The sequence below is a fragment of the Strigops habroptila genome, chromosome 21 (genome assembly GCF_004027225.2).
Source record: "Strigops habroptila isolate Jane chromosome 21, bStrHab1.2.pri, whole genome shotgun sequence".
Lineage (NCBI taxonomy): Eukaryota > Metazoa > Chordata > Aves > Psittaciformes > Psittacidae > Strigops > Strigops habroptila.
Window position 1 is genome coordinate 4,818,546 of NC_044297.2, and position 14,181 is coordinate 4,832,726.

The 14,181-nt window shown below is 51.4% G+C and overlaps 2 protein-coding genes across 6 annotated transcripts in view; one reads left to right on the top strand and one right to left on the bottom strand.

Moving 5' to 3' along the window:
- The window catches only part of LOXL2 (lysyl oxidase like 2), a 43,780-nt gene extending 42,199 nt beyond the window's left edge, over nucleotides 1-1,581 (top strand). For all 3 annotated transcript variants that reach the window (XM_030510055.1, XM_030510056.1, XM_030510057.1), the window contains one exon: nucleotides 432-1,581. In XM_030510055.1, coding sequence (XP_030365915.1) covers nucleotides 432-511 — 80 coding nt within the window. In that variant the 3' untranslated portion in view covers nucleotides 512-1,581. The remainder of the gene's footprint in view (nucleotides 1-431) is intronic.
- R3HCC1 (R3H domain and coiled-coil containing 1) lies at nucleotides 1,058-11,777 on the bottom strand. Of its 3 annotated transcripts, none has more exons than XM_030510058.1 (8): nucleotides 11,412-11,777; nucleotides 9,871-10,000; nucleotides 8,883-9,020; nucleotides 7,233-8,418; nucleotides 6,847-7,019; nucleotides 5,609-5,679; nucleotides 4,657-4,752; nucleotides 1,058-2,744 (listed from the first exon to the last, which is right to left on the bottom strand). In XM_030510058.1, the coding sequence occupies exons 1-8, from the start codon at nucleotides 11,503-11,505 to the stop codon at nucleotides 2,596-2,598; spliced, it is 2,037 nt and encodes a 678-aa protein (XP_030365918.1). In that variant the 5' UTR covers nucleotides 11,506-11,777; the 3' UTR covers nucleotides 1,058-2,595. The 3 variants fall into 3 exon arrangements, with proteins under 3 accessions (XP_030365918.1, XP_030365919.1, XP_030365920.1); XM_030510059.1 differs by lacking the exon at nucleotides 11,412-11,777 and adding an exon at nucleotides 10,687-10,760; XM_030510060.1 differs by lacking the exon at nucleotides 11,412-11,777 and adding an exon at nucleotides 10,690-10,715 and having other exon boundaries at nucleotides 9,871-9,996.
- Between the last annotated feature and the right edge of the window lie 2,404 nt (nucleotides 11,778-14,181).

The window sequence follows — 14,181 nt, forward strand, 5'->3', positions numbered from 1 at the left end:
TTAGAAATCAATGGATTTTGCTAGTCGGGAGACAGTGGAAGCTAAAACTAAGTGCATGGTCCTGTGTGAGAGGAGCCAACAGGATCCACTTACCATCAGAATCAAGGAGGCCATCCCCAGGTCCTGCTCAGCATCACCTAGTTCTTTTAAGCAGCAAATTGAGGGTAGTTTATGGTCTTCCAATTACAATAAAAGCCAAGATCCAGGACTCCTGCCTGGATTTAAATAGTAAATGGTAAGATTTAAATAATGCTTTAGCTAATGCTTAAATTAATTAGCCCAGGAAAATCTTTGCTCTTCTAATCCTTGCTTTGAGCCTTTCGTTTTGTGATGCTCGCAGCTTGCGCACAGCCCCCGTGTTCTCTGCTTTATGCTGTGAGCTGCTTTTGGTGCCTCCTGCTCACCCCGTCCCCTTTGTGTGAACTCCCCAGGTGGCTCTTTCAGCGAGGAGACAGAGCAGAAGTTTGATCACTTCAGTGGACTCACAAACAACAAGGTGTCCACCCGATAGACGGGCAGCGCCTCCCACCCCACTATTTAAAGAAGCGAGGTTTCCCGAACCACTGCACACACACAAATCAAGCAAACAATCAAACTCTGCATTAGCAAGGTAAATTATTTCCTAAAGGTGCCTTCCTTCCAAGTTTAGGTGCTCAGACCATCATCTGTCTCCTATAACTACCCGAGGTAGTTAGGAGCAGGCTTTTAGACTCTACTTGGCTCCGTAACTTCACCATTCCAGCCTTCTCCACAAAGATTTCTCCCTCCACTTTGCAGCACCATCTTTATTCACAGACATAGGTCCAGGCTGCAGCAAGCACAATTTGTCTTTGGGTGCCAACAACCTAAATATGTCTTTACCATTCATTTTCCTCAAGGCATTAATCTTGGTATCTTTAAGCTCTTTGACTCAAGCTTGAACACACCGTTGGCGCAAAGGCCTCCACTGGTGACACTGCTTCTTGACCACAGCTAATCCTCAGTGCTCCCATGGCATTACTTCATTTTAGCAAAGAAATACAGGAAAGGAAAAAAATGGAGCAGCTTTTCTGAGCAGAACAGTGTAAAGCATCATTTAATACTGCAGTGAAACTCTTGTATTCAACAATCAACTCCCAACACAGTCTCGTAAGTGGAGCAGCTAATGCAGAACGGTCCTTCTACAAGTGGATCAGGGCTCCACGAAGCTACACCTCCCTTGGAACATCTCCAAGACTCTGCAGACCCAATGATGAGTCCACTGGACACTGAATTTCCACTATACAGTAAGCTTTTCACCCCATAGATTCTACATACATCTAATATTACCTTCTAAGCTGGATATTCACTCTGTTCTTTAAAGGATGAATTTAGTTAAGGCATTGTATCATCACCGTACCTTACAGAGGTAACTTCATGGCTTTCCTCATCAGGGATCTGGACCTGTGCTGTCACAGACCCACCTGTGTAAGTTGACTTTCAAGGATTTGAACACTTGGTAAATTCACAATGGTGCTAAGTGTGTTCCTCTGTTTGTTTGAGGCCACACGTTGCTACAGATCTGCAGAAACAGCTACTTGAATAAAAATGTTTTACCCAGAACCATGTTTTACATGCCATTTGTGTATTTCTACTCCATGAAAGTTTAGGGACTTGGTCGCAATTCTTAGTAGTGAAGTTTTTTCTCCCTCTGTACAAAAGACTTCTGTAAGTCACTGAATACTTAGAGCTGCCCATTCCAATCCACGAGGGAATTGAAACTGGCTGCATCCAACTTGTGCTCCCCAAAACCTACCTCACAGGGATGTTGTGAGGCTTAAAGAACGCAGAAGGACTTTTGCTAATGCCTGTCAAGAGTATTTCTCTCATTTATTTATCCAGTGGCCCAGATGGTGGCATCCAGCCTACTGTAAGTTGGAAAACTCCATTCTGTTCTCAAGGTGCTGGACTGTGGAGCAAAAGCAGAGCCCTGAGATGTGTTGGATGCTCTATTGCTGCTGCCACAACAAGGTGTCTCACAGCATCTCCTACCACCAGGCTCTGGGAACACCAAAGCTGTCAAGTTCAGTGTACAACTTGCCTTGCTACCAGTGCAAGGCAGCAAGTACAGGCTCTTTAAACACCACGTAAATAAGGAAATCCCTGAACCTCACTTGCATTCAGTGCTTGTCATTTTGATGGGATATTTTAACAATAACATTACAACACAGTGTAAACATTAAACAGCTTTTTCTGACTCCTGAAGATGCTCTGCTCTTGCTTACAGCTCAATTTTGGCCAACAAGATACAATTCCCTTCATCCAATGCTGCTTTTTAAACAAACATAGAGCAGGCTTTACTGTAAGCAGACTCACTTTCTGCAAGTGCCCCAGTGTTAACAGATGCTTTGAACCAGAGTCCAGCAGCATGCTCTCCGTAACAAAGAGCTAACAGAACCCTCTTGGGTTTGGCTTCAAGTGCAAGATCTCATTAATAGTAAACTTTTCCCCTTCCCAACTTCAGAACGATGGTGCTAATCCGTAAGAGAACACCCCCGTGGCAACTCACTGTTCTGCATGCAGTTTAATATCACAGCCATGCTCGTCTATACATCTTTTTGTTTTAGCTGAGATGATTTATTCCTCCTGGTCCAAGCTTTCTGGCAGGAGCACGTCGGTGCCTGAGCCCTCCTGCTGCTTGTGCTTCAAGCCCAAGGCGCGGGTCACCAGCCGCTTGGCCACCGCTGTGTCCGTCTGGGGTCTCTCTTTTGCCAGGTGAAGGAGCTCTAGGTGAAAAGGGGTGAAAAACCATCAAGTTAGTGCTTGTTCAGGAAGTTAGTGCTTGTTCAGGAGCAGGCTGGTGGCTAAACCAGAGGCCTGGCAGACAGAAGGGCTGATTTCCATTTTCTTTGTTCCATTACCCACTTAGCCCAGGAGCATGAGCAATTTTTCTATCCATAGCCATTAAATTGCCTTTTCTTTTAGCAAATATGCCTCCTGCTTTGTACTTAAGGCTTTCCAATGGCAGTTCAAAAGCTGCTTGGCTATAATTAAGCTCTGGCTCCTCTGCAGTGCTAGAGAGAATCATTCCCCATTAGCTTTCAGGAACAGCTCCTGGCCACCTTCAGCATCTCTGCAAACAAAATGAAGCCCCACAGTCCAACCAGTCTCTCCATGCTTGGGGAAGTTTGAGCTCGATTTAGACCAATCAAACCAGTAGAAAGCAGCAAGGGAAGAAAAATCTGCATTTCTTAAAGACTACTTGGCTATATCAGATGCTTTGGGAAAGCCCTTTGGCCACTGACTTCCATTTTCTCGTAGACGCCTGGCTTGCTCCAGTCCCACCTCACAAGAAACGAATACACCAAACCTTTGCCAAGGGCACAGTGGGTTGGATTCAGTGATTTCCTACTCATTTATCAGCAACTGGGTGCAAATCTGTTATCCAGTCAGCAATGAGGGCTTGGCTTGGCTTTTTCAGAGGTTTTATGAATCAAAGCAAAAGGGGCAACTCAAAGCTTGCGAAATAAACCTGCCCCTCTTTCTTGACAAGAACAAAGGAAAACACTAAAAGATAAGAGACACTGTCAGCTGCCTAAGAGCCAAATTTGTATTTGGAAAATAACTGCTATTTAAATTGAACACAAGAGTCTGTAGATAATGTTCCCCAGCAGGAGTTTATAACCTGATTCAGACGTGCTCCAGCACTGAGAATCAGGAAGTGGGAGTGCAAAGAGATGCTGGGGAGAGCGTAAACCCAAATCTCATCCTTTGATGTGTCATTGAAATCTAGCAGCCCTTAAAACTCAGGAACTTCCAACCGTGACAGTGTCCCTTGAACCCATTCATACAGAAACTTGTTTAACTGCAGTGTACTGGAGAAGTAACAGCATCGTTGTACCTTCAGCAAAGTCTCTGCTGCTGCCAGGTTCGTGGCATTTCTTTACTGTGGCGAGTATAACTGATTACAATATGATTTTAAAAGGCAATAAAAGAAATAAACCAATGCTAATGGCTAAGCTTAACCATTCTTTTACCTTCACCTGATACTGAATAAAATGACACCAACCACAAAAGGGCACTGCTAGTGCTTTGGTCCTCCTGTGCTCACAGCTACAGCTCCACCTCCCTGCTGCACACCACAACCCTTCACTGAAAACTTCACATACGAGAAGCAAATAACACAAGAAAGACTAAGCCTGAACTGCAGCAGCCCACTTAGCTAGAGAGAGAACAAAAAGCAACAGGATTTGGTGCATTTTGCTTCAGCCCTGGTGTAGCAGGAGAGGAAAAGTGCCTGAAAACACACACATAGGTAACAGCTGTAGTTCTCCTTCCTGTAAGCAGAATATAATGTCACCTTGTGCTGCAAATTCATTCTTGTCATCACACCCACCCTTGCTGCTGCACACGGGCACAACCATCAGTGCTGAGGTAGGAAGTTTTAACAGAAATAGGATGCAAGTTGGCTGAAAACACTGTTAAAAATATAAATTCACCTTCAGGCTTCTACTACAGACTCCACACAGCAGCTCCATGTCCTGCAGCACCAATAAAGCTCTAAACCACCAACTAAACCCAAGAAATACTGGTCCTTAATATGTATTTCCCCACTTAACATATCATGGTGACTACTTAGGATGTAATAGACTGGTAAACCAAGAAATACTACTACTAATAACTAAAAGATTGACTTACTTGGTCGCTGAAGGGCCTTGATTTTGGACTGCTTCGTGGCATGGATCAATGGTCGGATCTTTAAAGCAGGATAACGTCGCCCCAGGGCTTGAGATGCTTCAAAGAACAAAGAGTGTTGAAATCAGCAGACTGAATATGGCAAAAATCAGTACGTGGTACAATAATAGTGAATAATTTGAGCTCCAGCAGCTGCTGTGTTATCTCAAGCCTTGTGCTAGAAGAGCTAAGCTCATTCTGGTCACCTCAGGCTTACAGGAGCACACATCCTTGCGCAGGAAGAGTGCCATGAAAATACAGACATGTTTTAAAAGACAACTCTGGCATTATTAGACTACATAAGAAGCTATAACGAAGAAGTTCTTCCCTGGATGAGCTTCAAGGTCCCTTCCAACACCAACCACTCTGTGATTCTAAATCCCAAGAAAAGAGCAGAAGCTTTGGGCCTGCTGGATGGAAACATCTCTTGGGATGGCTCAGATTTGAGCTTGGGTGTTTGTCCCCAGGAAGGCTGGTTAGGCAGGAAGCTCGGTGGCTGCCCTGGGTGCCACCATGCTCAGGAGGCCCCCAGGAGGTCACTGTACCCCAGGCAGGACTTTCTCTCTAGTTAAAAGAGGAATAAACCTGCAGTGGCCACACTGATTCATGACTAAAAACACAGCTCAAGTTGCTCCCTAAGCAAGAGGCGCCCTGGTGACCACTCAAACCAGTTACAAACCTGCTGCTCTGGCAGAGCAGCATTTCCACACCCACCACAGCAATTCCAGCTTCTCCAGCTGCAAAAGCCTTTCAAGTTGGAAGCGTGTGGGAAGAACAACGCGATGAACCACGACTGCCCTTGGCAACCACTCAACCCACGTGCAGCACCCAACACAGGTCAGTGCAGGGTCACTGTGCACGAACAGAGACCCCAGCAGCTCCACGGGGCCCATGAGCATGAATCAAGTCACTCTACCTGTGGAGAGGCTGGAGAAGATTCCCAGGGCGTGTGTATCATCAACCCACTGGATTTTGAACCCGCTTTCGCTGAAATGAAGAGACAATGGAATGATATTGGTTAATAAGAGAGAAAAACACTCCCCACACACTAAAACCCATCGACCACCTTGAGCTATGACAAGGACTTAAGTGTTTTTATGTAGGCAGATGGTGCTTTTCAAAGCACTACACCTATTTGACACAAAAGGAAAGAGAAGGAAAGGAGCAGAACATTAGATGTGCCCCCTTCAAGGCCACAATGTACAATTACCCCCTCAGCTGCCCCCAAGAACTCTCCTTTTCTTCTAGAAGAAACCCTTGGCCAAAATCAACCTCAGGGCTCTTGTAACACAAAAAGAGTTTGTCATTTATGTGGTGCTGTACAGACACCACCCAACTGCTGGGACAGCTACAAATGAGGTATAGAAGTGGTTTCCAAAGCTGAGGGTGAAGAGACCAATGTGAAAATCAACGTGTCAGTGGAAAACGGGAATGTGGGAGGAGGGAATTCAAGGATTCTCCTGCAGCACAGGAAATACAACCGACTGCTCAGGTTCGAGCCATGTTTTCAGCTCAGTTGCACTCTCGCCATGAATGGAAATAGCACGAGAGAAAACACACCCAAGAGCTTATTTAAAACATAAATCATGGATGTTAAAGGATCTGTGGAGTGAAGAGTTCCCATCTGATCCACCAGGTATAACAAGAGAGGAGGAGGATGGTGCTGGGAGGAAGACACCTTCCTGCAGACACTAAACCAGTTCAGAGCTGGACCTTTATCACTAACCAGGGCTGAACTTTGTTTTGCTCCTGATGTAGCATCACTCCCTCAGGCACAAGGCTCTGTTCCCTGGATTTACATATTAAATCTGATCTCCAGAAGCAGAATTGAGCCCTTTTTCTTACATAAGTCTTTGCAAGCATGTAATTTCATTCAGGTACCTGAGTGCAGTAACAAAGCAGCTCCTAGAAAGCACCTGAAGGAGTAAGTGGGAATAAGCCTGCACGTAGTATGGGTATGACAAAGCTCTGAAGAACCAGTTGTGTTTTAAATCATGCATGAATGGCAGGAAACGTCCTTTAAGGCACAGAAAGAGCCAGACACAAGGCCATGAAGGTGAAATTAAGATTCAAAATCCATCAGGTTGTTTCAGCCCAGTGTGAACGCTGCTCCCTTCACACCCCTGCTGTGCTCAGGCTCTCAGAGATACTCACTGGAAGTCTGAGAACATTTCCATCAGGTCCTCTGTTTTCAGTGATGGGGAGAAGTCATAGATTTCAGTAACGTGGCCAAAATCGCCCTCGCTGAGCTGGGCATCCCTGTAGCTGGAATAGTCTAAGCTGATCTTCTCAATGCTTATGCTCTTCACGGTTAAATAACCCACAATCTGAGAAGATTAAAGAAGAAAACAATTAAAAAGACGAGGTTTCACTTCAAAGAGCAACCCTCCAGGTTCCACCTCGGTCCCTGCAAACCACTTCCGTGGCCACGTTCCTGCCGCCAGGTTCAGCCCCAGCACAGGGACTAATCCCATCCCCTGGGGCCCAGCCTCAGCCACCTCCTTTCCCCACGTCGCTCCCCACGGGTGGCAGAACACTACCTCTGCCAAGAGCTCTGTGGTACAGTCGTCCTCGAGGCTGTTCCTCCTGCGCACAGCCACGCTCTCCTCTCTGTCACCTGCAGGCAAGTGCAGCTCATGCCACAGAGCATCAGCCAAGCCCGACTGCTCCTTGTCCTCCTCTTCCACCATAGACACCTTCTCGCTGCGGTTCTGCACCGGAGCATCCGCCCCACGCTCATTCTGGTTCTCAGGAGATGATGGGTCAGCACCACACATGGGCTCAGCTGCAGGGAGAGGCTCATCTGGGGCTTCTGGGGGGTTCTGGCACTGGGTCTGCTCCACCTGGGCAACACTGGGGCACTCGTCCGGGCTTTCCAGGTTGGAGGAACTCTTCCCTCCCTCCATGGTGCTGGCATTCAAGTCCTTGCCTTGTTCTTCAGGCAGTGACATGATTCCACCGCTCTCCAGGCTCTTGGCAGTGGTGTGGCTCTTATTCTGATTTTCTAGCACCAGTGACCCTGCTTCAGCTGGGTCTGCACCGCAGTTACTGGCTGGTAGGGAGGAGGTTTTGGCACACTCCAATACACCGGCATTCCGGCTGCTTTGGTCTTCAGCTTGCACTTGGCACAAGATTTTGGTACCTTCTGGTATAACAGCGTTGTCACAGCTCAAATCTTGCTCTTCTGCTTCAGTTGGGGGTTTACTGCGCACAGAAGAAAGGGAATCTGAACAGTCTTTATCCTGACGTTCCTGCCCAGAGAAATCCTTGTTGTTCTGTAACGATGGGACATCCCTATGACATGGGGGACACTCAGCATTATTTTCTCCTGGAACGCACCCTTCACCAGGCTCCTCCTGCTCACCAAAGGCCAAGGAGACATCACCTGAGGCTCCTCCAGACCTGCCCAGCTCCTCCTGGGCAGTCTCTTTGGGGCAGGCCTCTTCCTCCTGTGCCACATCCCCGCCAGCAGCCGCCGGGTTCTCCTGCTCGCCCCATTCCTCCCTCTTGCGCATCGCCTTGGGCACGTACAGGGCTTTATCCGGCTTCTTCCTGGGAGGCCTCCTGATCCTGCCGGAGCCCACGGAGGCTCGAGGGTTGTCCCCATGCACGTCCCCGGGGTGCCGCAGCCGCCCCCCTCGGCTCCCCCGGCCCCATGGCTGCGCAGCCCGGGCTGGTCTCGTGGGGTTGGTGCTGGGCTTTTGGTCACTGGTTTCGGTGGGCAGCCTGGGAACAAGAGAGCAGCAAGAGGTGAGCACAGGAACCCAAGTAACGTGGTGTTTGCAAAAGAGAGCAGGGAAGGCATCACATCCATGGCAAGTCAGCAGATAGGGAAAAGGAATCATGGAATCAGCTGGGTGGGAAAAGACCTTCAAGATCATCAAGTCCAACTGTTCCCCAGCACTGGCAAGGCCACCACTAGCCCATGGCACTGAGGTCGCTGTAGAGAGCGACAAGGTCCCCCCTGAGCCTTCTCTTCTCCAGACTAAACCCCCCCAGGTCCCTCAGCCGTTCCTCATCACACTTGTGCTATTCTCGTGCAGAAGAGCCTCTGCTTCTTCAGTGACTGGAAGATGCCATCGATAACAGACACCCCCTCTTTGCAGAGAAGCACCACACACACTTTCTGCTTGTAAGCTTGAACAAATCCCATGGCCATAGAAAGCGAAGCACCCTTAGAGCTACTGCACCTTACAGCCGAGTGGCAGATCACCGTCCTCCTCCTCCAGCCTTCTCCCACAGAAAAGCTGCTCAACAGATCCATGCTGTCCACGGTCCGATGGATCAGGTACCTGAGGCGACTGGACAGGGGAGGGAACAGGAGCACGCTGAAAGGAGAGAGGGGCATCAGCAACTTGTAGAAAGGCAAAGGACAGGAACACAGCAAGAATTTATATCAATCCCTCTTCCCCAGGTCATTCCCAGGGCAGGGTTTAAATCCAAGCCCAAAAGCCAAGGGGGACTTTCTTGTATTAAAGAGCCCAAACTCCCTCCCCATTCTGGATGCCTACATGAGCTTGCTTTGCACACAGCAGTGGGAGCACAGGGCCTTTGCCTGGGACTCCCAGTCCTGCCTGTGTCCATGCTGGGAATGGTGGGAGACCACCAGCCCAAGCTCCTGGTCCCATTCCGCCCAGCCTGAGTGTGCTCCAGAAACCAGCAGCTATGACTGTGACTGGATGAATACACCCCCCGTTTGATTTCATTGCATTTAGACACGTTCTTACAACTTCAGTTCCATTCCTTAGCATTTCAGAATGGCTGCCCCAGCCCTGGCAGTGTTCAAGGCCAGGCTGGACAGAGCTTAGAGCAACCTGCTCTAGTGCAAGGTGTCCCTGCCCGTGGCACGGGGTTGATCAGTGAGCTAGGCCAGGCTCTGGCTGGCACAAAAGCCAGCAGTGTCCCAAACAACGCTGCTTGAAGGTGAATTAACGGAGAAGGGCACAGGCCACAGCTCCCGTGGTGATCCTTGACCTGCAGGGATGCTCCGAGCCAGGCTGGAGTCCTGCAGGCAGGCTCCAAACCCTGCTGCACAAACCAGGCAGCGATTTCACAGCGGAAAACTGGTGTAAAACACGAGACAAGAGCCACAACGTGCTGCTGTGTGCGCAGCGACACGTGCCATCGCCCAGCAGCTGCAGGAGAGGGTCACCCCTGCACCCACAGCACAGCACCTACCTGTGGAGCTGCCCCTGCAGCACAAAGTGCTCCAGCTCCTCCGTGATCCTGCCCACGAACTCATCCTCGTTGGGCGAGAGGAACACCCCATCCATGCAGCGCAGCGCCAGCGTGGCAGCGGGCAGCAGGCCTGGGGGGACAGGGACACATGGAGACACCCACGGCAGCACCCAGGGGTGCCCCGCACCCTGCAAACCTCACCTGCCCTCCCTGCAGCTGCATGCATGCAGCCTGGTGCAGCCCTGAGCCCAAACCTGCACCCCTCAGCACTCCCGTGTGCCTCTCAGCAACCCTAATCACCCCTGTGCACCCCTAATCATCCTTGTGCACCCCTAATCACCCCTGTGCATCCCCAGCACCCTGTGTGCCTTGTGGCACCCCTAAACAACACCGTACATCCCCTAGCAGCCTGTGTGCCTCGGGGCACCCCTCGACACCCCTGTGCACCCCTAAACACCAGTGTGCACCCTCAACACCCTGGGTGCCCCTGTGCACCCCTAGACACCGCTGTGCACCCCCAGCACCCCGTTATGCCCCTTTCCCATGCAGCCCAGCACAGAACTGCTCTTTGCACGTTACCCCCTTCCCTGTGCACCCCCTGAACCCCTCTCCTGTCCCCGTGCACCCCATAAGGCCCGGGGCACCCCCGGACACCCCCTCAGCCGCTCGGTTCCCCGTTACCCCCCCCTCCCGCGCCATGTGCTGCTTTTCCCCTGTACCCCCCCCTCCTCCCGTACCCCCGCTGCTCCGAGCCCCCCATTCCCCCCCCGGCACCCTCCGAGCCCCCATTTCCCGGCCGCCCCCCCCCCCGCTCACCGGCAGGCCCGGTCCCAACGGCAGCTCCCGGCGCTGCGCCTGCGCCCGACCCGGGCCCGCCCCCCGGCAGGGCCCGCCCCTCCGCGGGGTGCGGGCGCGGGGGGGATCCACAAACCACCAACACCCCAAAACCACCCCAAGCCCTCACCGTCACCCCCAAATCACCCCCCCCAGCCTTCACCCATCCCCGGCAGTAGCAGTCCACGGAGCCGCCGCCACCCGGGACCGCTCCAGGACCGGGGCAGCGCGGAGCTGCTCGTGGTGCTTCACCCATCGCCCCAGGAGGAATCCCTGAATCAACCAGGTTGGAAGAGATCCGGAGCACCCGGTGCAGCCGCTCCCGGCGCTGCCACCGCCACCACTAACCCGTGTCGCCAAGCACCACGTCCACACAGCTCCAGTACCCCCATGGATGGTGGCTCCATCACTGGGCAGCCTCTTCCAATGCTCCACAACCCCCTTTGCATGAAGACGTTGTTCCTCATCTCCACCTAACCCTCCCCTGGCGCAGCTTGAGGCCGTCTCCTCTTGTCCCATCCTTTGGGAGCAGAGACCAGCCCCCTCCTGGCTCCATCCTCCTGTCAGGCAGTTGCAGAGAGCGATAAGGTCCCCCCTGAGCCTTCTCTTCTCCAGACTAAACCCCCCCAGGTCCCTCAGCCATTCCTCATCACACTCGTGCTCCAGGCCCTGCACCAGCTCCATTCCCTTCTCTGGGCAATACTCACATTTTTCCCTCACCACAGAGGTTCTTCCAGCCAAAACTCCCAGAGTTTTGAGCCATCTCCTCTCCTTTCTTGGGCAGACAGCAGCACGAAGCATTAAATGAGTCCAAATGATACCAAGAGCTTGAGCTTCGGGGTGATAAACTGCAATTTGGGCCCATTTCAGGTGAAGCCAATGAGACTTACAGGTGCTTAATATTTCTAAGTGTAGTTTCACCCCAACGAGTTAATGCACAAGTCCTGGGGGGACCATTTGCCTCAGGTGACAGCTTCTGGAAGAGGAAAGGTCTCAAGAAGTTAAACCATGGCACAGAACAGAGACAAGGGCAGTATCACCTTGATCAACTGCCTTCCCAGGGTGCTTTTGAGCATGGAGCTCTCATGGAATCCTCCTCAGCAGGGTTAATCTCTCCTACCTCTTTCCCTTCAGCTGACTGATTGCTGGGAATTACCATATAGATTGAGAAAGGCAAGGCTGTGATTTTACAAGAGCTTCTGCCAGGCTCCTCCAGGCATCTGGAGACCCTCATCCAGGCTTGACCCCTGCCTGGAACTCCTTCCTCCAGGGCCAGCCCTGGCCTCTGCCTGATGAGAAGAGCAGCTGATTATTCCAATTTGGAAGCAAAACCAGGCAAGGCAGCAGCCTACAGCAGCCACATCCCATTCCCCCCTCCCCATACACACTATTTCCCCCTTTCTCTGCTAAATCCATTCCTCCCAAACCTGAAAAATCACTTCAAGGGCACCAGCCATCCCCTGCCCCACGCTGTCCACCAGGATACGCTCCTCCCCAGCTGGCACAGGGCTGGTGGCCATGGCTCCATCCATCTGCTGCACCAGCCACCACGCTCCATTCATTCCCAGAGCCTTCCTGTCTGCCCTGGGCAATGCATAATAAAATGTGCATCGATTTCATGACTGCACATAAGACAGAGCCCTTTTCCCAGCATCCTTCCCAACCTACATGGACATGAGCAGGAGGCACCATCCTGGATACCTCTCCCTAGCTAATGATCTCTCTCTTCACATAACCAGGCACCTCACGGGCCCCCCAGTACCTCCATAGCAGTAGAGACACACTCCGAGGATTAAAGATGCCAGTTTGTTTCCTCACTCCGCAATCCGGCTCACCCTGAACTGGATTTGAGCTCCTATTTACTCATTTTATTCTTATCTACCTAAAGGGGCTCCAGGAAACCTGGAGAGGGGCTTTGGACAAGGGCCTGGAGGGACAGGACAAGGGGAATGGCTTTAACCTGCCAGAGGGGAGACTGAGATGAGCTCTGAGGCAGAAGCTCTTCCCTGTGAGGGTGCTGAGGCGCTGGCACAGGGTGCCCAGAGAAGCTGTGGCTGCCCCATCCCTGGCAGTGTTCAAGGCCGGGTTGGACACAGGGGCTTGGAGCAACCTGCTCTAGTGGAAGGTGTCCCTGCCCGTGGCAGGGGTTGGAGCTGGAGGAGCTTTAAGGTCCCTTCCAACACAAACCAGTCTGTGATTCAGCATGACTGCTCAGCACCTACGCTGACAAAAGCCACCCATCTTCACACCCTGCCTGCAGGGTGCTGCCCTCTCCTCACCCATGGCAAAACCAGAGCTCTGGAAAGTGAAGTGGCTCACCTGGGCTTACCGGGCAGGAGCAGAGCTGCGACAGCACGCACGACTCCTGACTCATGGTCCCTGCTCCAGGAGCAGCCCCAGGTAGGAATTCATTTCACTCACCTCTGGAATACCGGCAGGGATGGAGCAGTACACTGCATGGCTTCGGGATGGGAGGAGAATGCTTCCTGGTGGAACTGCAAAGGAGGACAATGCAGGAAACCCATAGCAGGAAATAAACCCCTTCTGAAGCCAGGTAAACAAGGAGTATTTTTACCAAAGCAAGCCAGAGTCACACCAGTTTGGAGCTGTTGTCCATTTCCCAGCCTGACCACAGGGATGTCTGTGATGTGCAGAGACCTGGTCCATAAGCTGGAAGGGTTTGGTTTGGCTCATTCTCAGTTCCTTGTCTCTTCTAATGCTGATGCCAGGAAGGAATCAGCCCCCCCTGTTCCCAGCCAGGGCACAGGGAAGAGGTGCAGTGGACGGAGAGGATGCTCTGCACCGCTGGTGGAGCAGAGCCCCGGGCTCTGGAGCTGGGCACCGTGTGGTGTTCCCCAGCACAAGTTAATGAAGACAATAACTGGACAAAAAAGAAGGATCACATCACCCTCTCCTTTGCCTTTTGCAGGTTCAACCCTGCAACTCGTCACAGGTAACAGTGATACACGGAGCTTTTCTCCAGTCTCCTTACAAACAGTCATGGATAAAGCTCCAGAACTTTGCCACAAGATGAGTATCACCAAACATCAAACTCAGGGCAACCAGGACACTGGAAAAAGCTGCATCTTCATTCTGACTCCCTCTGGGCACCAAGCCCCGAAGTAAAACCCAACCATAGCACATGTGCTACAACACCCTGCTTTTAGTGAGGGACATAAATATATTGCAGGAACATACAAATGGAATTGCATTGGATCTCCCAGAAACATGCCAGATGATCATCCCCACCTCAGAACTCCTGCCCTGAGCTGGGATTTACCATCCTCCCAGAGCTGAAAAGCCCTGCGACTGCCTTGCTTCTGAGAGCAAGCCACCACTGCTGCATGGGGAGATGGTTGTACATGAAGTCAAGTCTTACTGGGGCTTCCCCAGTAAGATCCAAGCATTGACCTTGGAGGTGCAGCAAGCTCTGCTCCCCTCCCACACTGATTGTGCTGTAACTTGACTATAACTGGG

Coding starts and splice junctions, on each gene's coding strand:
- R3HCC1 (XM_030510058.1), bottom strand. CDS start 11,505: ATGCTTCGTGCTGCTGTCTGCCCAAGAAAGGAGAGGAGATGGCTCAAA. Junction 5,680..6,846: donor GAAATGTTCTCAGACTTCCA/GTGAGTATCTCT, acceptor TCTTCATTTCAG/CGAAAGCGGGTTCAAAATCC. Junction 4,753..5,608: donor CTTCTCCAGCCTCTCCACAG/GTAGAGTGACTT, acceptor TGTTCTTTGAAG/CATCTCAAGCCCTGGGGCGA.